The following is a 19,202-nucleotide window of genomic DNA, read 5'->3' as shown; positions in this document are numbered from 1 at the left end:
CTTGAGAAAATTTGGACAGTTGGAGAAGTGTTTTATAGGCTTTTTTTTCTTATTACCGTAGATTTCTGAATAAGTCCTTAGGAAATACTTTGGTTGATTTTTGTTCTGTTAGGAGATGAATGTTGCTGTCTTTCTACAAAGTGAAACAAAAATGGTAGAATTGTCCCAATACTATTTAGATATTTATTTCCTCTTAATTTTTTCTTTTTTCTAAAGAGACTAACTGAATTTTAGTAACTTTGAATCAGAGATATAGTAGTTGCTTTTTGATGTCAAGGCTGTGTAACCTAGGAGAAATATCACAAGTCTCCCTCAATTCAGCCTCAGTAAAGGCTAGCAAAAATAAGGCGACAAAAGGAATTAGGATAGGACTGAACTGTTTTAGCAAAAAGTCGTCTTAAAAAGGCGCTGATGGGAAGACTTTTGAGGCCCCCTTCATAAAAAGAGAGGACTCAATCACTGTTAAACCTTCTAAAATGTTAGATCTCTTAGATCCTAATAGTTTCCCTTGAGGCAACTTCGATATGTTTTTAGTAGAGAGCGTCACCTTGTAGAGAATTTCTCCTTTCTGACCTCTGGAAGGCACTTGGTATCAAGAAGTCTTTGTATGGCTTCATTTGCACCAGTGTTCAGACATCTAATATTTTTTAACATATTGTCCACATAGCTTTTGTGTTCTAAATCAAGGAATACAGGAGAGTAAATCTTACAAAAACACACTTGATAGTGCAGGCTCTATGGATGTTAAAATTTATAGGGATTACTGGGGAGATCTGAAAGTGTGTGGAGCAGAATTATATTTTTGAGTTCACAATGAAAGCAAAAAAGGAAAAAAAAATCAGAAGATATTAGAAGTTTTCAGCAGTGTGGACCATAGAACCTTCAGTGGTGACTTCAGCCATTTGGGTTATAATACTGAGGGATGTATTTAAAAAGAGACAAGCAAACACCATACACTGGTGACAAGAAACTCCAAGACACGAGTTCCTCCCTTCCCTTAGAGTCCTCTCCCCCACCAAACCAAAGCAAATAAAAAAAATACTTTGTGGTGCTCAAAGTATCTCTAGAGTACTGAAGAAGTCACAGCTGGCTGTAATCTCTGATGCTGGAAACTGGTCTCAGCAGAGATCTTACAGCTGGCTCAGAAGCTATTCTATGCAGTTAGTTCCTTCCTGAATGTGGAAACTTGAAATGGTAAAAGCATTATCCACCACAAATAAATAAAAGTGAGCAGAAGAAATGTAGTCAATCTTAAAATGTTTCTCTAAATTGTATGACGTTTTTGTGTCTCCCGCTCCCTGTTTAGTTTTTCTTCCTCTGTGTTGTCTTTTCTTACAGAATTTTCCATCATTGATGTTTCTGAATGCCATTCTGAATTTGGCCATCTCTAGATATCATACATTCGTGCTACTGTCCTGGTAGCCAGAAACATATTAGTCTGCCTGCCTGAGGCTTACATTTTTGGTTTATTTTTATAATTAATATAATGAGATCACGTGTCTAAAACTTCTGATTTGTATTTAAATCCTGAAATCTAATAGGATTTCATAGAATAACTGGGGAAACATGTCCTTGGAATTCGAGGGGTCTCCAAGATGGGTTGTGTTAAACTTGAACTGCTGCTGGTGCTTCCAGAAATTTGACAGGTGTTTCCATTTTGGTTGAGACAGGACCAGGGTGAAACAGTCTGTGCAACATTTTTTCCATGATTTCAAATGAAACTCGCTGATATTCCAGGAATACTGTATTCTCTCTTTGAGTATTTACCTGTACTTCCTTCATGTGAAGAAATAAGCTGCTAATATAAAGCTTACAAGCCTTGACTAGGGAATCCATTTTTAATGCAAACTTAAATTGTTTTGATCAAGATTGCAATGTTTACATGTTTTCTCTTGGCATACAGTGTAATGAAAAAGTGAATTACAAATTTTCTTCCCTTTTGTAGCCAAATGGTGCGGTGCTCCTACTTCCTCCCATGTTTCTCCATGCTACATTGTGCTGAACTTAGGCAAATGGTTTTTGTTACAGTAGTCAGCTAAGACCCAGTACTTGAAAGCCCTCTCAAGAATTGTTTTTATCTTTGTAAGAATTAACTACTTTTGTGAAAGCCAGAGAAAGAATATTGATTATTACAGGCTAGTATCTGAAAGACCCAGCTAAAAAATTGCATGGCTTGTTGTTTGTCTTTCCTAAAAAAAAATATTTTCAGGAAAAAAAAGATAAACTATAAAATATTTACTTGGCAATTGTAATTGTCAAGTAAATATGCTCCTTAAAATAGTAATTTGAAATGGACTGTTCAGTGTTGTATAGCCGGATAATATAAGAAAATTAGTCTTGTTAATTCGTGATTTTGGCTTATGTAAGTTTTCATTAAAAAGGCGCTCCATCTTTTTTCACTGATACAGCAAGTGGCAAGTTAGTTGATTTTTATACTTTAGGCTTCCCTATCTAGGCAAAAACCCTTTTTTTTCCCTGAGGAGTAATAGTTAAAAATATATCCATACAATTATGACTAATTGTTATTTTTTTCCTTTTATCTTGCAGCAACGCACCTCTTGCTTTTTCCTCCAAAGTATGTTATATTAAGTTTCGTGAAGCATCGAGTGTTGGTGTGGCCCAGCATCTAACTAACACGGTTTTTATTGACAGAGCTTTGATAGTTGTGCCCTGCGCAGAAGGTTGGTATTTTAGACATTCTTCTGTAATGTTGGTCTTTGTTGTGTTTGTTAATTGTTTTAAGCTTTCTGTGTAAGGTGATGCTCTGTTGTTGTTTTATTTTATTTGATTGCTTTTTGGAAAAAAAAGGCCTTGAAACAAAATTGATAAATTGAATGAAAAAAGCCCCAGTTATACATGTTTAATTGAAATTCAGCATTGGCAAAAAGATAGTTGGTTTAAGTTATAACTCAGGTTTCTGTAGTTATTATGTATTTTGAAGGAAAAGAAAGAATAATTCCTTTTACTATGGTTTGTGTTGGCAAATGTTTGCACACAGTTCTCACTGAAGTCAATGGAGCTCTGAGAAGATCAGGCAATTCCCTGACACTTAACATTGCAGTTTGAATCTTAATGTATCACCTTTGCTGTAAAGACTTTTTTTGCTGATTTGTGCTTTTTTAAAGATACTGATTATTTCTGCATTTTTAGAGTGAATCCCAGTTTTGTCTTACAGACATGGTGTACTCATTTGGCCATTTTAGAGTAATCTAATCCAAGATACTTTGCATTCAAAATACTGTTTGAATATAAATGTTTATCTGCTAGTTTAATTTTTAAACTTTTTTCTTTCTTGTTACTGTTGAAAATGTTACTTCATGTGCCATAAAAAAAATTCCTTGTGTATACTGGTACTCCTTTTTTTTTTGGGTATCTGTTTAAATATGCAGTGATCTGTCCAGAATGCTCCCATCATAAAATGTTCTTAAAAACATTACTAATGTAATGTAATTACATTAAATATTCTTTAAAATGTTACTGATGTAATGTAATTACATTAAAAGTCTTCATGAGATAAAATACTTGATTAATACATTGACAGATGTTCCTTCCCCTAGGCCTGAGGCCATGCTTTTATAGATCTGTTGAGTACATGACAATTTGTGTTCTTAGTAGAAGCATCCTAGATTTGAATACAATTACATGAAGCAGAGTCCTGTGGCAGGCATATCAATGCATTTAGGCAGAGCCCCATTGACTTCATTGGGACCACTGTGGAATTTAGCCTCTGACTGGTAGCTGGACCTTTTGCCTCCTTGGAATGGAATCATTCCAGCTGATGGAGTGAACCTGACTTTACTTTCAACTTGGTTGCTGTTTTGCCATGAACAACAATATGTAGAGTGATTGAACTGTAAACTGCAACAGATCAAGAAATACCTCTTAGTAACATCTCTAGCTGCAAGAATCAGGTTTTGGTTTAAAAAAATACTATTGACTTCTTGCAGTTTGTTAACAATGGTCCCAGAGTACCATGTTTTGGCGTGTTTGCTGCATCATGATCTAGATAGTGTGAGATGAGTGCTGTTATAATACTCATTTGGGACGTTCTTAACAAACTGACAGGTCTCAAAAATTTCCTAAACTATAAAAGTACTTTCACTAGAGGCCATATTGACCTACAGTGTACTGCCTATACTTGTAGCTTTCTTAGGCAAGTCATACCGCACATACATTTATCTTTGTAAAGCCTAGGTTTTTAGTTCCTTTTGTGTCTTGTTTTGGGGACTCTTTGTTTTCATATTTTTAACTTGTTCTTAAACCACAAAGAGAATATTGCTGTATGCACTGGAAAGTGTGTAGAGGCTAAGGGCACCAGAGTCTCCAATTGAAGAATTGCCCCATAATAAATAGACTAAAGATTATTCCAAATCTTAGTTTTATATTTCATCAGTAAGATCTTAACACTGGTTCAGTATTGCCAGAGAGGGAAGATGGCTGCCTAATGAGGGAACAACACTTCCTGGTGTTTTTCTTGTGATGAGATCACTGCCTGGCATGATATGGCAGCAGGCAGGTAAAGCTATATTTTCCTGTGTCTTTTGTGGTAGACAGTGAATGAAAGGAAAATAAGTCAAAATTCTGACAAATCTTGTTCCAGCTCTGTTGATAACTGGCTGATCAGGCATTTCTGAGAAAAGGTGATCACTGTTCAGAATCATTCTGGACTCCACAAAAATGCATGCATAATTAGGTGAACAAGGTTTTGAGATTGCTTTTTTGATGTCAGAATGCTGTTCTCTGTAACTTTGTATCAGAATCACTCATTTATAAAAAGATGTGAATTTATACAAATTTAACTTTCTGATGAATTTATTATTGTGTGGAATAAGTATGGCTTTGGAGACCATGGCACAAAGGTTTTTTCACTATGTATCATACGATGCACTGTTAATGGAGTCAGTGAACTGGATTGTGGGTTTTAAAAGTAGTGATGGCTTTTTATCCTACCAGGAGGTAAAATTATACCATTGACCAACCTTGCCAGTAATAAAACATTTAATGTGTGAAGTTAAACATAGAGGAGAGGTAAAATGGAAATCTAAAAACCTGGTTCAAAAAAATAGAAAAAACCCTGACATTTGGAGTGTATTTAAAGAGTGGTAAATCAAGGAGGAAATCACTACAGAATGAAATCAATGTAAAGTATGTGACATTTGATAAACAATTTAACAGAAATGTTATTGTAAATGAAGTAAGACCATTAAGCTGTGAAAATACAACTTTTTGTGTGTGTGTATTGGTAGGTTTTTCTTTAAATATGCTTTGAAAATGCAAAGATGAAAGCTAAACAAAGATGCCACCCTAATCTTTCTAAATTTTATGTCCACATTATCTGGTAGATGGATTTTGACTATTAATTTGGTTTTGTATGTTTTCTCTGTGTGATATTTGTGCATTATTAGATGACTAGACTGGCCAAGGCAGACCTGTTACACTTGCCTGAGTTAGGCATTGTTTGCCATGCCACTAAACCTGCCGCCAAGTGAAACCTTCATGGGGGAAATGAGATCGAAGTCTGACCTGCTGAAGATGGACGCCCTGTCTCTGTTTTTATTTTATTTTGCTTTCTTTCCTTTGTTTATTTTATTTTTATTTTATTTTGTCCCTTTTTTGTTTTGTTCTGTTAAATCTCTTTCCCTTGTACTTGTGAACTGGTACTTCAGTTCTGTAAAATGATGTTTGTAAAGGGTTCACAGTGTTTGATTTTGAAGTTGATTTGAAGCTGCTTATGAATGGTGGATGGTATACGGAGAGTTTAGAATATGATTCGGTTTTAGTGCTCTGAATTAAGGATAAATTTGATTTGGAATTTGTTTAAGTATCTAAATTGTGCAGATGCATTGTGTCAGAAGACAGGAATAGTGTTTCGAGATATATTCTTCCATATGTTGTGCTTTATGAGATTATCTTGGAAAAGGACAGTTAAAACTCTTACTTCTGGAGAAAGCAACTTTAGAAAGTAAAGTTATAATATTTCTCTGCTACTTTCCCTCAGCAGAATGTTCTATTTTATGTTGCACCGGCTATTTAAAAGAAGGCTTACTATTTATGTCTAACATGATGAGTTTAAAATAATTATTTCTGAAATTGAACTTTTATGAATATTGACTGCCATGAAATATTCGTTTACTTCTGATGAAACCTTTCTCCAGTGAGGTCAGCTGGTAGTAATATTTCATCTTTTTTTTTTTCTGTAGCTCTCAGAAAAAGCTATTTACCACTCATAAGTACAAATGCAGCCTGAAGTTTTGGTTGGAGTGTGTTATGTGAGACACCTTGTCTTTTAACACTGTTACTTGTGGGAAGATTGAATCAGTTCTCTCTGTGTGTGTGTGTGTGTGTGTGTGTGTGTGTTGCACTATGACATGCTCTAGTGGTGATTATTTCAGGAAGATGTTTTAAAAAAAAACATTAAACTCATAAAAAAAAAAAAGGGTTTTTGCAGTCATCCCAGAGTCTCAGAAGCCCTGGCAGTTCATGCTGGAGTGACTGATCCTTAAAGGATGTTCTTCTTGTGAAACAAAGTGGCGGTGGACAAAGTGGTGTGTCTAGTCCTCAGACACTGCTCTTCCCAGCCAGCTGCACTGGGATCTCTTGGTTTCACTCCTTTCACCAGACTCTGCACTGCAGCTGGGAAGAGCTTTGATTTGTGATCTTTGTTGGATTTGGCTGTGACAATTGTAATTGCCAGTAGCTCTAATCTCTTTATTCCCTTCTGCTAAATCCACTAAGATTCATGAGTTGGATCTAATAGAAATTATTTTATTTCTAATCATACATGTTCCACTGATGTAAAATAGAAGGAAAATAATGACCTTTTTTAATGTTAAAATAGACTGTGAACTCTTCACTGATTTTAAAACAAGGAAACTCATTTCAGGAGCACTTTGGGATGTGAGGGTTAACTTTGTAGGTTCACTACAAAGAATTGGAAATTAATTTCTTTGGAGCGCTTGAGGAATAAAAATACTGTCACTAGTACTTGTTGGATACAGATGATTCTGTTTAACCTCCAGCAAAATGGGTTCTAGTATGGACTAGGTTGTCTACGGCTCTTTAGACTAATGTTACAAAAAAGTAGCAATCACACCTGTGCCTTTAAGCAATGCTGGGACAATGTACATTTGCTTCCAGATTCTTTTGCAAAGGGGAGAATCAATAAATGATCATAGAACCTGCAGTTTACTGAGCAGAAGAGCTTCTAAGAAATCTGTCTAAGGATGTGGTATAGATAAGGCATAATTATTTTGACTACTCCCTCATTAGAAAATAAATATCTTCACCTCATTCTTACTCAGATTTTAAATACTGTGTTCTAAAAATGAAAGTATTATTTTTGAACTAAATTGTCCTAAACTGTTGTGTCATAACCCACATGTTTTGATGTATTCAGTGGGCTTGTATTTCCTTTACAAATACAACCACAGAGGTAAAACTGCAAAATTTAAAGTTTTTCACTCATGAAGTCATTTGGACTCGCGTGTTAATTTGTTTTTCAAAACTATTTAAAGAATATGGAGGTAGATACTCAAGATACTGGAGATTTATTTTTGTTCCTCCACAATAGTGTTCTCTAGAATTCTTTTAAAACTTGACCTAGTCTTAAAAACTGGAAAAGTTATTCTGAAGAGACAGTGTCATTGGATATACAGGCAAATTTTCAGGGTTCTGTCTGTAGAAATAGACCCTTTCTCATTCTTGAAAACAAAATAAATGAATCTTTCTTTGTGATGTGGAACTGACCAATATGATTTTTGTATTTAAAATAGAACTTCACATTGTTGAAAGACCAAAATATTCTGGAAATAATGCTGCAAACTTTACAATTTACATATGCATGCTGTTCATTCTGGGAGGTGCTGTAGTGGTGAACTTACCTGAAATGTTCAGTGGATTTCTGGAGCAATGTTTCAGCAAGTTAATTATTTCAGTTATTTCAGTGCTATGATCCATATACTTAAAGTTTATGCTTCTACTGAAGTCACTTTGTGAACTTGAGTCATTCTTAGTCTGTCTTAGTTATATGTGCCTAACTGAGCTCCTGTTTAAAAGAGCTAAATGCCTAAGCATTTTATAAGTTTACTTGGTTAAGTGTGTATTGAATTGGCTGTATGTAAGTGCATACTTAAATTAGGCATATACTTATGTACAGTACTGATGAAGGATCTCAGTTAGCCTGCAGACATACCACTATCAGAACCATTTCTACCTTTGGATTTAATTGTGCCATGTCTCTTGATCCATAGAAACCTGCATGGGTAGCTGTTTAATCGCAAGATGTGAACTGTTAAGGATAAGTTCTGGTTCATTACTCATTTGAAAAAACTTTAATACTTTGATTTTCAGAACTGGTACATAATTCTGTGCCTAATTTGCATGCACATCTGCTGGAACTCTATATTCCAAAAGCCTGTTAGTAGGCCTACATATTAGGCAGGGTACACAAAGTACCTGATACTTTTGAGCAATCAGGCAAATCAGGTACACCTCTCATTGCATGCCTGACTTCAAAATGAGATCTGTTAAGAGTGCTGAACATTGTGATGTGGTGGCTTAGATTCATGCATGTTTTTTTAAAAAGTCCTGGAAGTCATTATTGCACAGTTAACTGCTAAGTGCTAATAATTTTCCTATTTTTCTCTCTTAGTTAGCAAAATTAAGTGGTTTCTTACATGTTGAGTTGCAAGGTGTCTCAAAATTTAACATAAATAAAATAAATGTAAATAGGAAGCATGAAAAAAGGGTACTGTTATTTTATCTGTTCTGTTCCACCCACCCTACATATAAATTAAGTTTCCTTTAGATTTGTTTTGTCATTCAGTCATATCCAGCTGTAACCCAAACTTTCCCACAGATCTGTAGAGCAGGTTTGCAGCACTTGTTTCTTTTCATTTTTTAAATTATTATGTTTTCTGTGGTGTCAGTTGGAACTCATGTCGCTAAACCTGCATGGTGTTTTGAAACCTACCTTGAATTTTCCTTTTTGATAAGAATATTAATCTTCAAATTTTGGATTTAGATGTTTTGTAAAGAAAACATCCATCTGACATGTTTGTTAAAACATGCAGTTTTAATCAAGGCAGGAAACCACTGGCACACTTTTTATGCATTACTCGACTATTAAAACAATGTTGAAATAAGAGTATTTACTTATATTAAGATCCATGAGGAAGTACCAAAGGACTCAGTTGGTTAGCATATGTACAGTTATGCCAGTAATTTTGAACAGATCGTTAATACCAGTGTAGTTAGAATTTCCTTCACAAGTTTTTTAGTTTTGTGTTTAATGTTTGTGCCAGTTGTAATCCCTTTGCATTTCAATTTTAAAATGTATATTTAATTGTAATCACAATTGTTTAACATTTAATGTTTTTTGTTTTGGAGATATTTTAGGGGTTCATTTAGTAGTCTAATCATGGCTAACATTCAATGAAACCAATATTTAATTCAGATTAGTTATTACTTACTTCTGGCGTTACAGGAGGACTATAATCAGGTCAAAATAGCAGGAAGTACTTATGTTGGGAAAAGAGAGCTAGCTTAGCCTGATCAAGCTGAAATTATGATTTTCTTCAATCTCAGTAAATTTAGAGTTAACTTAGCAGTTTCAGATAAACTGAGGTGACTAGAATATGAGAGTACAAATCTTAAGTTTTTTCTACTCTTCCTTCCTCCCCCTTCAACTTCACTTGTAGTGTGTATTCTGTGCAGTCACAGTAGTTCAGTAGTTTATTATTTTATGTTTTATTTATTTTTACATTATAAGTAGGTAGCACCAAAGGAATAAAGAAAAGCACAAATTTCAGTCAGCACATACTTTGGTTTTTTCTTTTTTCCTTTTTTTTTTTCCTTTTTTTTTTTTTTTTTTCTTTTTTTGGTTTTCTTTCTTTTGCTGATTTGGTTATTTGCCATTTCTGGGGATTAAACTTTAAAAAATGTTCTTCTTTTCTGTATCTGATGTTCTGTGTGCTATTAGTGATGCAGCCAACACGAACGGTTGTCATGTGTAAAACAACTTTCGATCACCGCGAAAACACCGCCCTGGGAAAGCGTCCATGCTTGATATCGTTTGGTTCATGAACGTTAAGTTTCCAGTACAGGTGACCCATAGCTCAAAGTGTTAAATAATTATATACATTATTCAGTTTTTAAAATAATAATCCATTAATGAGATTGCTAGTCTTTGAAGTTTTGCTCACTTTTGTTTTTCCTAATAGAGCAGGGTAAAAGGAAAAACTTAAGTTATTTGTTTCTTTGTAAGGATCTGGTAGATAGATTCATTGTTATTTATTACATTTTTAAATGCAAGGGTAATTGTAAAATCATAGAAAGAGTAACATCTGGCTAGTGTTCCAACTCTGTGTAATGCTTTCATTTGCTTCTTCAGGTAAAATCCCAGATGAAGCCAAAGCCCTGTCTCTATTGGCGCCTGCTCCTACTATGACAAGTCTGATGCCCGGTGCCGGGTTGCTTCCTATACCTACACCAACTCCCTTGACTACAGTAAGTGAAGTTCAGTGTCTGTATAATTTCCAGTTTCCTCTGTTCTCTGTAGCCTTTTCTGTGGACAGGGAATGGGGACTATCTAGTCAACGGATGTTGCAGTGAGGGTTTAAGCTGTGTTGACTCTCCTGAGGATTGATAAGAAGATATCCATGTGATACCTTCCCAGGGTTTTTCTTTCAGATATCTATTTTCCAAAATAGTGGGTAAATACTGGTTTTGGTTTTTGTTCATTTTTATTTATTTTGTTCATATTTATTTTCATTTTGTTCATTTTGCTATCCTACCCTGTAGGGTCATTAATTTGGTCCAGTGGTAGTTACCACTGACAAAAAATTTATTAAAACCTAAGTCACATTGTCACCAGTTCTTCAGAATATTAAAAGCTGCAGTAGAGACTTTTCCTTGATATCTCTGTGGCAAGATTTTTGACTGTGAGACTGTCTTAACAATGGTTTTGCTATGAAAAGTAGAGGAGCTTGGTTATGCTGTTCTTCCTCCATTTCTTTTTGCCTCTGTAAGCCTTTCTTGACATCATTGAGTTGCTGTGGTTTATTGAAGGAAAATTTAAGGTTAAAATAGAGTAGTATTTTCCTTTGTTACATAAAAGAAGGTACTGATGGCTTATTAAGAATTCCCCACACTTCTTAGAAAATTAATTTCTTGAAAAGGCAGTTGCTTTCTGAGTAGAGAAAATTCAAGCCAGGAACTCAATGGACTGATTTTGTAGTGATTTTTAAGTGACTTTTTATAACATTTCACTGGAGGGTTTTCCACTACTAGTTCCAAACATTAAAGCTGTATGCTTTTCACATTCTCTCAGTGGAAGAACTTAAAACATTCTTTGCATTTCAACTGCAATTAATTTTGTCTTGGGTGATTCATTTGTCCAGAATACACTTATGTGTCCTTTGATCCTGAGCACTGGAAGTTCCCTTCTTTCCTTGCTGAGCAAGATCTCAGCCATTCCTTGTCTAGTCCAAATAATTGTTTCCAAAAAATAAATATACTAGCAGTGTCTGAAAGAGTCTTACTCAATTTATTTGACTCTAAGCATTAGAGCCTGTATGTTGTGTGATTAATATAAATCCCTGTCCAGATCTCTTTCATAAGATGTTAACTGATAACCCACAGAATATCTTAACTATGGAAGCTTATTTCTGGGTAGATTTTTCTTCTTTAAAAAAACTGTTACGCTGTGACCTTTAAAGTATTGCTTGTACTCATTAGATCTGTTTTTGCAGAAATTCATCCAAGCAAACAAGTATTAAGAAGTGGAATATCTTTCACCAGTGCTTGGCTGCAAAGTGTATTCTGTGCTTGTATTTTCCAGCTTGGTGTTTCACTTGGTACTTTAGGGGCTATACCAGCAGCAGCATTGGACCCTAACATTACGGCACTAGGAGAAATACCACAGCCACCAATTATGGGAAATGTGGATCCATCCAAAATTGATGAAATCAGGAGAACAGTCTATGTGGGAAACTTGAATTCCCAGGTAGCTTTTTTTTGTTTCTGTGTTGTGGAAATACTAACAGAAGGTATGAAAATGTTATCTGTGAATTATAATCTTACATATTAAAAGAGTTTCTGTTAGTTAATGGCAACATGAATTTAAACAAAACCCCCTAAATTTTTTTATTCATGATGTTTTGAATTTTGAAGGTTCGTGTGCCAGTCAGATTAGACCAGGCATTGTCAGAATACCAGAGAATCCACTGTAGATCATTTAAAGAAACCTACTTCTAATTGTGTGCTGATTAAATGTACAGTTTGCTTGTGTTAGATGAGCAATCCTCAGAAGTCATGAGATCATGGTAGCTGTCCTCCGCAGCACAATGTAGTTGCTTAGGTACAGTAAGATGGAATGATGTGTCCTGCTGGAAGTTGCAAAATTAGCATAAATGTCTTTCAATCAGAAGCTTGGTTTTTTGAAAGATGATCAGATTAATTGAAAAATATTTGCTTTTGACTGATAGGAATGTAAGTATTACATTTTGTGGTTTTTGGCTTCTGAAACAGCCTACTGAGTGTAAAAGTACTGTTGATTGTGAGGTAATAAAACAGACTGGTAGCTAGAAGAAAGTCAAATCTAAATCCTTTAATATTGTTTGGATTTTTTTTGCTTTAGTTGATCAAAAGTCATAATTACTACCTTGGAAACAGGTATAAGGATTACTTCAGATTAGTTACCTAAAAAGTGGAAAATCCCATGTAAATTTCTTTTGTTTTTTTTTTCACCTAGGTGAAGGACTAAGGGCTTGTACTATTTAAAATTGTAGAATATTAATCTTTAGATTAATGGAAGAAAATATATGCATCTTTAAGACTTAAAACGTAACATTCCCAAATTCATGTCACCTTTGTAATGATGCTGAGATATCATTCCAAAAATCTGTGGCTCTTAGACTACCCAATATATTAGATAATTTTCATTGTATAGTTTACTTCAGCTTAGCTCTTCAACTCTTTCCTAGACTACAACAGCAGATCAGCTGCTTGAATTCTTCAAGCAAGTTGGAGAAGTCAAATTTGTGCGAATGGCAGGTGATGAGACACAACCAACACGATTTGCTTTTGTGGAATTTGCAGACCAAAATTCTGTACCTCGAGCTCTTGCCTTTAATGGAGTTATGTTTGGAGACCGGCCACTGAAGTAAGAAATTAATTATCCAAATTACTGTTGAATGAGACATTTCTTTTTATCATTATACACACATTTATGAATTATGTGTAGCAAAATGCTGCGACTAATTTTTTTCAGTATGTGAACCTGTTGTTAACAAACCAAAACATTTTTATCAATTCCAGTTTCACGGTTTGGCATAAATTTCTCTCAATAGAATATGTATAGATTTGAGTAAAATACAATTATATTAATCTTGAGGTAGTGTAAGCTACAATAGTGAAAAAAATCTTTAAAGTCCATAGTACTGATTAAGTTGTCAGTATGATGTGTATGTAGTTAGTAGGTGTTAATGTGAAGATTTGATCTGAAATAGAGGAGTAGCTTCCTGGACTTCTAAAAACATTGTAACATAAGAATACTGTCCTGCCTTTCTTTAAAAGTGGTAAGATTTCAAAGTAATAAAAGATACTTTGGATACTTGGAGCAGATGGGTGCTAAACTTTTAAGTTTTTAATTTTATACAGAGTTGTTTCCTTACTTGCTTTTCATTTGCCCTGTTCAGCATTTAAGAATGAAAGGTTGTTATTTTTCTTTAATTTAGGATAAATCACTCCAATAATGCAATAGTGAAGCCTCCTGAAATGACACCACAAGCTGCTGCCAAGGAGCTAGAAGAAGTGATGAAGAGAGTAAGGGAAGCTCAGTCTTTTATATCTGCTGCTATTGAGCCAGGTAGGTATATTGTGTTAATTAATAATTACTGAACAGGCGCATTCTGTGTTTACCTTGGTACACCTTTCAAGAGCATTTTCAGACATGAGAAGAGTATCAAGAGGTATTCAGTCAGTACATGTTGGAGAAAAAAACCAAAATAATCAAAATTCTGTTCATGCATCTAAGCAGTGGCAGGAAGCTTTTTATTTCATCATATCTTGTTTTCAGATGCATGTTCACTGAATGTTTTCAAACATGCAAATTTAATACGAAATCCATACTTAACAATGGCACTTTTTAAGTTAAGAGCACTTAAAAATGTTTAAAAGAATATGCTTTCTATTTTTTGTTGTCTTTTAGCACTCATTAGGGCCATAGTTTTATGATGAGCATGAGCTAGCATGGTTCTGAAAGCAGTAATATTATGCTTTCCTGATCTATAAGCAGCAAGTGAATTTGGTTTCTTTTTCATGATTCCTAAAGGCTGTATGCATCCTTAAAGCAAATGGGATCAGAGAATAAATCTGGGATAAATATTAACATATTGTAAAGGATTTCTTTTCATCGAGATTGTTTCCCTGTTAACACTGAGATGCCAACTCAGGGAGGAAGGCGGTGTTGTGTTGAGAGGTCAGACATAACAGTGGTGATTTATGTTGGCTTAAACTGATTGCAAAACCACAGCATAAAAAAAATCTCAACTTTGTAAATTTTCTGCTTCTTTTCATCAGCAACTTTTTGCCATTCTTCTTATTAACAAACCCAGATATTGTCTTGTGTTGGTTAGATAGCATGGAGTCTTGAGGGTTATTTGGGGGGATTTATTTTCTGTTGTGGTTTTTGTTTAAAAATAAAAGAACTCCAGCACTTTATCACTGTAAAGCAACAGAATAGCAATTAGACCCTTTACTGTGGTGAGCTCACTGTTTAGGTTTCTATTGACTTTCTAGCCTTTGGTCAGACTTTTCAGCCTGTTCTGTTCTTTCTTTCCTCCTACGAAACAATGAGGAATAAAACATCAGTATTTGTACAGTGTTTGAAATATCTAAAAATACAGACAGTAATACTTATATTCTATGCTTGTTTTCAAAATTATGCCCTCTAAATTTACTCTATTCTTAAGTTATTAAAAAAAATAAGAAGGTAATTATATTAAATAAATAGAGCAAAAGGAGGACGTGTTATGATCTTGTGCATTGTGGCAGCAACGTAAATCCCATTCATAGTAGAGCTAGCTGTTTATAATTATCTGGTTTATGTGTACTGCTGCAGGATGGCTGCACTCATCGAGTATATGCAATGACTTTCTTGGATGTTTCTGAAGGATATTTGCAAAGAAGGAAGATGTGCAGAGAGTAGGCCCCTTGCAATATATGTGGTACATTCCACTTGTGCCATATTGTTAACTGGGATCTTTAAATGTTCTGAGCTTACACTGCAAAGTGGTTTTTTCCTCTCAGAGTCTGGAAAGAGCAGTGAAAGAAAAGGCGGTCGATCTCGTTCCCATTCTCGTTCAGAATCCAGGTCTAGCTCAAAATCCCGATCTAGGAGGAAAAGATCACACTCAAAACACAGGTAGGTATGCTTTTTGTTTCAGACTAAGATCATATTGGGATTTTTTGCAAGGTGCTGGTTACTGATATCTTTTAGTTATAGACAAGTATTGCTGTAGAGATTACTAACTTGCACCCAGAAGATCAGCATAACCAGAAACTTTCTCTGAATAGATACTCATTTCCTCTAAACCCTGAATGTTTATAGGATTACTTTTCAGTTTTAACATTCTAGAAGGCACTTCCTGTGTCATGTAAAATAGTAAGTTCTGTGGGGTTTTGTACATTTTATGTTTTTGTATGTTAGGCTGTGTAGCCAAATAACATTTTGTGACCTGTATTATAAAGAGAAACCTGCGTTTTGTGTATGAAGCATATAACTTACTGGTAACACCTGAGCAGATGGGTTGGCTGTTTTTTTGGCTGGTTTTGGTATTGTCCTCAACTTCTAAGCATTGAGTTAATTTTGTCCTGTAAGTGTTTTTAAAAAGCATATGGAAAAGGCTTCAGGGGCAGTTTCTCATTTTTCAGATTTTGTTTGCTTTGCTAAATTTATTCAGTTTTGAAACAGAAAATTATTAGATCATTCTTGAAGATTAAGATTTTTTTCTGTGAATGAAACAGGCTTGTTCTGTGAGAGTTATAAAGGCTTCCCAAAATGGTCCAGATTCTTTCAATGTCAGGAGTATATTCTGAGAACCTAGGTAAATAAATTTAAAGATACTTGGCTGTGTTGAGGATAAAAAAAACCACCAAAATTTGGATTGTTAGTTGGTGGCTTACACTTTTAAAAGTGGATGTTGTCCATATTGCAGCAACAGCTCTGAGGCATCCTTTCATTCATGTCTTCAAACAAGACTAGTAGGATACTTTTAAATACAGAAAATCTGGTGAGAGGGAATTATCATAAATTATACTATCAAATAAATGTTATACAAGTGCAGGCTTCAATGTTGCAACAGCAGGGAACCACAGCAGGTGTTCTCTAGTGACTTCAAAATGTCAGGTGCCTTTTTAATGCAAGAAGGACCCTTTGGTCACTTCCTTATTGCTTGCTTCTCTGCTATGTCCCTAACTGAAGGCTGAATAACTGAAAAACAAACTGTTTTTTGTTCAACAATGCAGTAATTTCAGTATTATCTTATATTGGCACAAACCAAGTGAAATTTTAGAAGATAAACTTTTCTTTCTTTAATGTGGAAAACCTGTTCCTTGAACAAATGATAATTATTATATTTTACTATGTTTTGTTAAATTGTGTAATATTGCCACTGCCACTTTTGAGAACATGCTGAAAAAAAGCCAGTCTGACCTGTTGAAGCAGCTTCATCCATAAAAATAATCTATCCTTACTGCTTCCCTGTTTTACTGTTTTATATATAATTTTCATCTCTGTGACATAAAATTTATTGAAGGTTGTGCTTTGATTCAGTTGCAATAAATTGCACTTGGAGTTGATTTGTATTTCTCTGCTGATAAGGAGAACAAAGCTGTAGCTAAAAAATGGCTTTCCCTCTTGGTATATTTTACTGATGCCATTTGGAAGTACCTAAAAACAGGTCCAACAAACTTAAGGGAATAAAAAGCAGTTACATTTATTAAAGAGCCTCCACATACACTTAGGGTAGACAAAGCCCCCCCCCCCCCCCAGGGGCTACACCCAAAGTGGACCCAAAGCTGGTCATGGGTTTTCACACTTTTCTAAGTTTGGTTTATTTGCATATTGGGGATTAATCTTTCAATTGCAGCTTCAAGTAATGAAGTAATTTACCCCAAGTTTGCTTTCCCCCTAACTCACTTTTGTTTACATTTCTCGGGGCCTGAGAAAGTAAGGTGTCCTTGATTCCCAGGCCTGGAGAGGGAATTGTTTGTCTGATCAAAATGGGAGAACAGTAGCTAACACTCTATATGGAGTTATACACTAAGGAATTGCAGGATTACAAATGTATGAAAAATATAACAGCTAAAATCCTGAGGCATCATTCAACTCTGTGTCTTGAGCTGTGGAAGGTAGGTGTGGTTATTACTTTTTGTACCTCACAGTTCTTCAGGTTTTATTCAGTTATATATGTGATCCTTCTGTCTATGGTAAGTTAAACTTTGTGGTACCTTGTGAAGCGAAGTACTCAACGATGTGCTTTTCTGAAACTTAATGTGCAAATTCAGCTTTTTATTTTTGTTTCCCTGGGGAAAAGGGTCTTCCAGAAATTAGAGAGTATTTTGGAAAAAAAAGTTTCAAGTGCTGTTCATCAAATCTGCATAAGACTTTTTTTTTTTTAAATCAGAGTATCTACGCTTTAATTACAACTGAAATCCATGCTAACAGATCCTTTTATCTGGAAAGGTAACTTGACTTTATGAATTTAAATTACAAGGATGGAAAACAGAGCAAAAAGAGATTGTTGCAGCCAAAGTCCTCTTTCTTTGATGACTAAGACTTCAATAAGTGCCTGGGCCTGGAAAGGAAATTAAATGTAACTTATTATTACAATCTGCTAGAAATTGCCGATCAGATTTTATGCAGTGTCATTTCGTAAAGACAACTGTTGTAAATTATAGTAACTTCTATTTTCCGGATTCATGGAGATTATTACGAAACACTTGTATAACTTAAATGGTTTCAAAGTGCAGCATGTTATATATGGTGAAGCATAAAGTATCAATGTTTGCAAAAACATTTGCAGACAGCATGTTATTAAGGTGTCATTCTTGAAGGTATCAGGTAATACTTTGTGGTGACACAACAAATGTATACTATCGTGTTATTAGTTGACTTAATTTGTTTAAGTTTCTATATTAAAATATTTTTCTTCTGGTATTCTTCATTTAGAAGTAGATCTGGCAACAGATCTCTCTCAAGACACAAGGACAGACGCAGATCCCGAAGTCCTCTGAAAAAACGGTCTAGATCTACAGAAAGACGGAAATCAAGAAGTCGCTCTCGTTCTCGGTGAGTTCTGTTCCACAACATGGTATTGTCAGCTCAGAATACAGTTTTTGACAAAAAAAACAACTAACAAACCTTTTAGGTTACCATAAAGGGTGGAGTCTCATCTGTGGGACAAAAAGACAGAAAGTAATTTTAATACTGAGTATAGTGGTCTTGGCTATGATAGTTAACTATCTTTCTTGTAGCCTGTAGCGTGCCTCCAGGGGTTAAATGATCACACTGAGGCACCTGAACTTCGATAGTCTCATCTACATTTGTACTAACACCGAAGCTGACTGAAAAGAGTAATTTTGTCAGACTACAGCCAATAGTTAAGGAATATCCTGTGTAGCTTGTGAACCCACTAAAAAATTTATAGTGCTTGTTTGATATGTATCTGTTGAGAAGGTTGAATTCAGTCTGACCTTGATCCTGTATTGTGAGAACGTGTATATAGTTCTTCTGCATAACCTTTTATTTTCATCTTTGACTTTTCTCGTATCACAGCAGGAACAAATACATGTGTTGATTGTATGACATATATATGTTTCAGGATGTAGTATGTGTGTATTTTATCTAGTTTATTAGCTTTTATGTCTGATCATCTAGTTATTAGACTGTGACGTTTTTAGGGATGAAGTAGTGAATTAAGCTCAAACCAAAAGTGCCTGTGTAAATAGCTTCATGAATAGAAGTCTTGGTGTGTTCTTGGTTTAATTTCTGTAATTCTCCTGATTTATTTAAAGGGAGATTTGTACTTAGGTTGTGCAGCTGCCTCTTGTTCTAGGAGGTAAGTTTTGTGGGAAAGAGAGCTGCAAATCTGTGGACCTATGTGGAAACAAAACTAGATTGCATAGCTGACTGAGTTTTA

At 34.9% G+C, this 19,202-nt stretch overlaps 1 protein-coding gene across 2 annotated transcripts in view; it reads left to right on the top strand.

The window, feature by feature from the left end:
- Window positions 1–19,202, top strand: part of SREK1 (splicing regulatory glutamic acid and lysine rich protein 1) — a 33,016-nt gene that overhangs the window by 2,801 nt on the left and 11,013 nt on the right. Inside the window, exons 2-8 of one of the 2 annotated variants that reach the window (XM_066569706.1) lie at window positions 2,548–2,681; window positions 10,391–10,506; window positions 11,840–12,004; window positions 12,984–13,162; window positions 13,737–13,867; window positions 15,310–15,424; window positions 18,233–18,352. In XM_066569706.1, the coding sequence (XP_066425803.1) occupies window positions 2,548–2,681; window positions 10,391–10,506; window positions 11,840–12,004; window positions 12,984–13,162; window positions 13,737–13,867; window positions 15,310–15,424; window positions 18,233–18,352 (960 nt within the window). Of the gene's footprint in view, window positions 1–2,547; window positions 2,682–9,915; window positions 10,104–10,390; window positions 10,507–11,839; window positions 12,005–12,983; window positions 13,163–13,736; window positions 13,868–15,309; window positions 15,425–18,232; window positions 18,353–19,202 lie in introns of those variants that run through there. The other variant, XM_066569707.1, reaches the window with a different exon arrangement.

This window comes from Molothrus aeneus, chromosome Z (genome assembly GCF_037042795.1).
Source record: "Molothrus aeneus isolate 106 chromosome Z, BPBGC_Maene_1.0, whole genome shotgun sequence".
Lineage (NCBI taxonomy): Eukaryota > Metazoa > Chordata > Aves > Passeriformes > Icteridae > Molothrus > Molothrus aeneus.
This window is presented reverse-complemented; position numbering and strand designations above follow the sequence as displayed.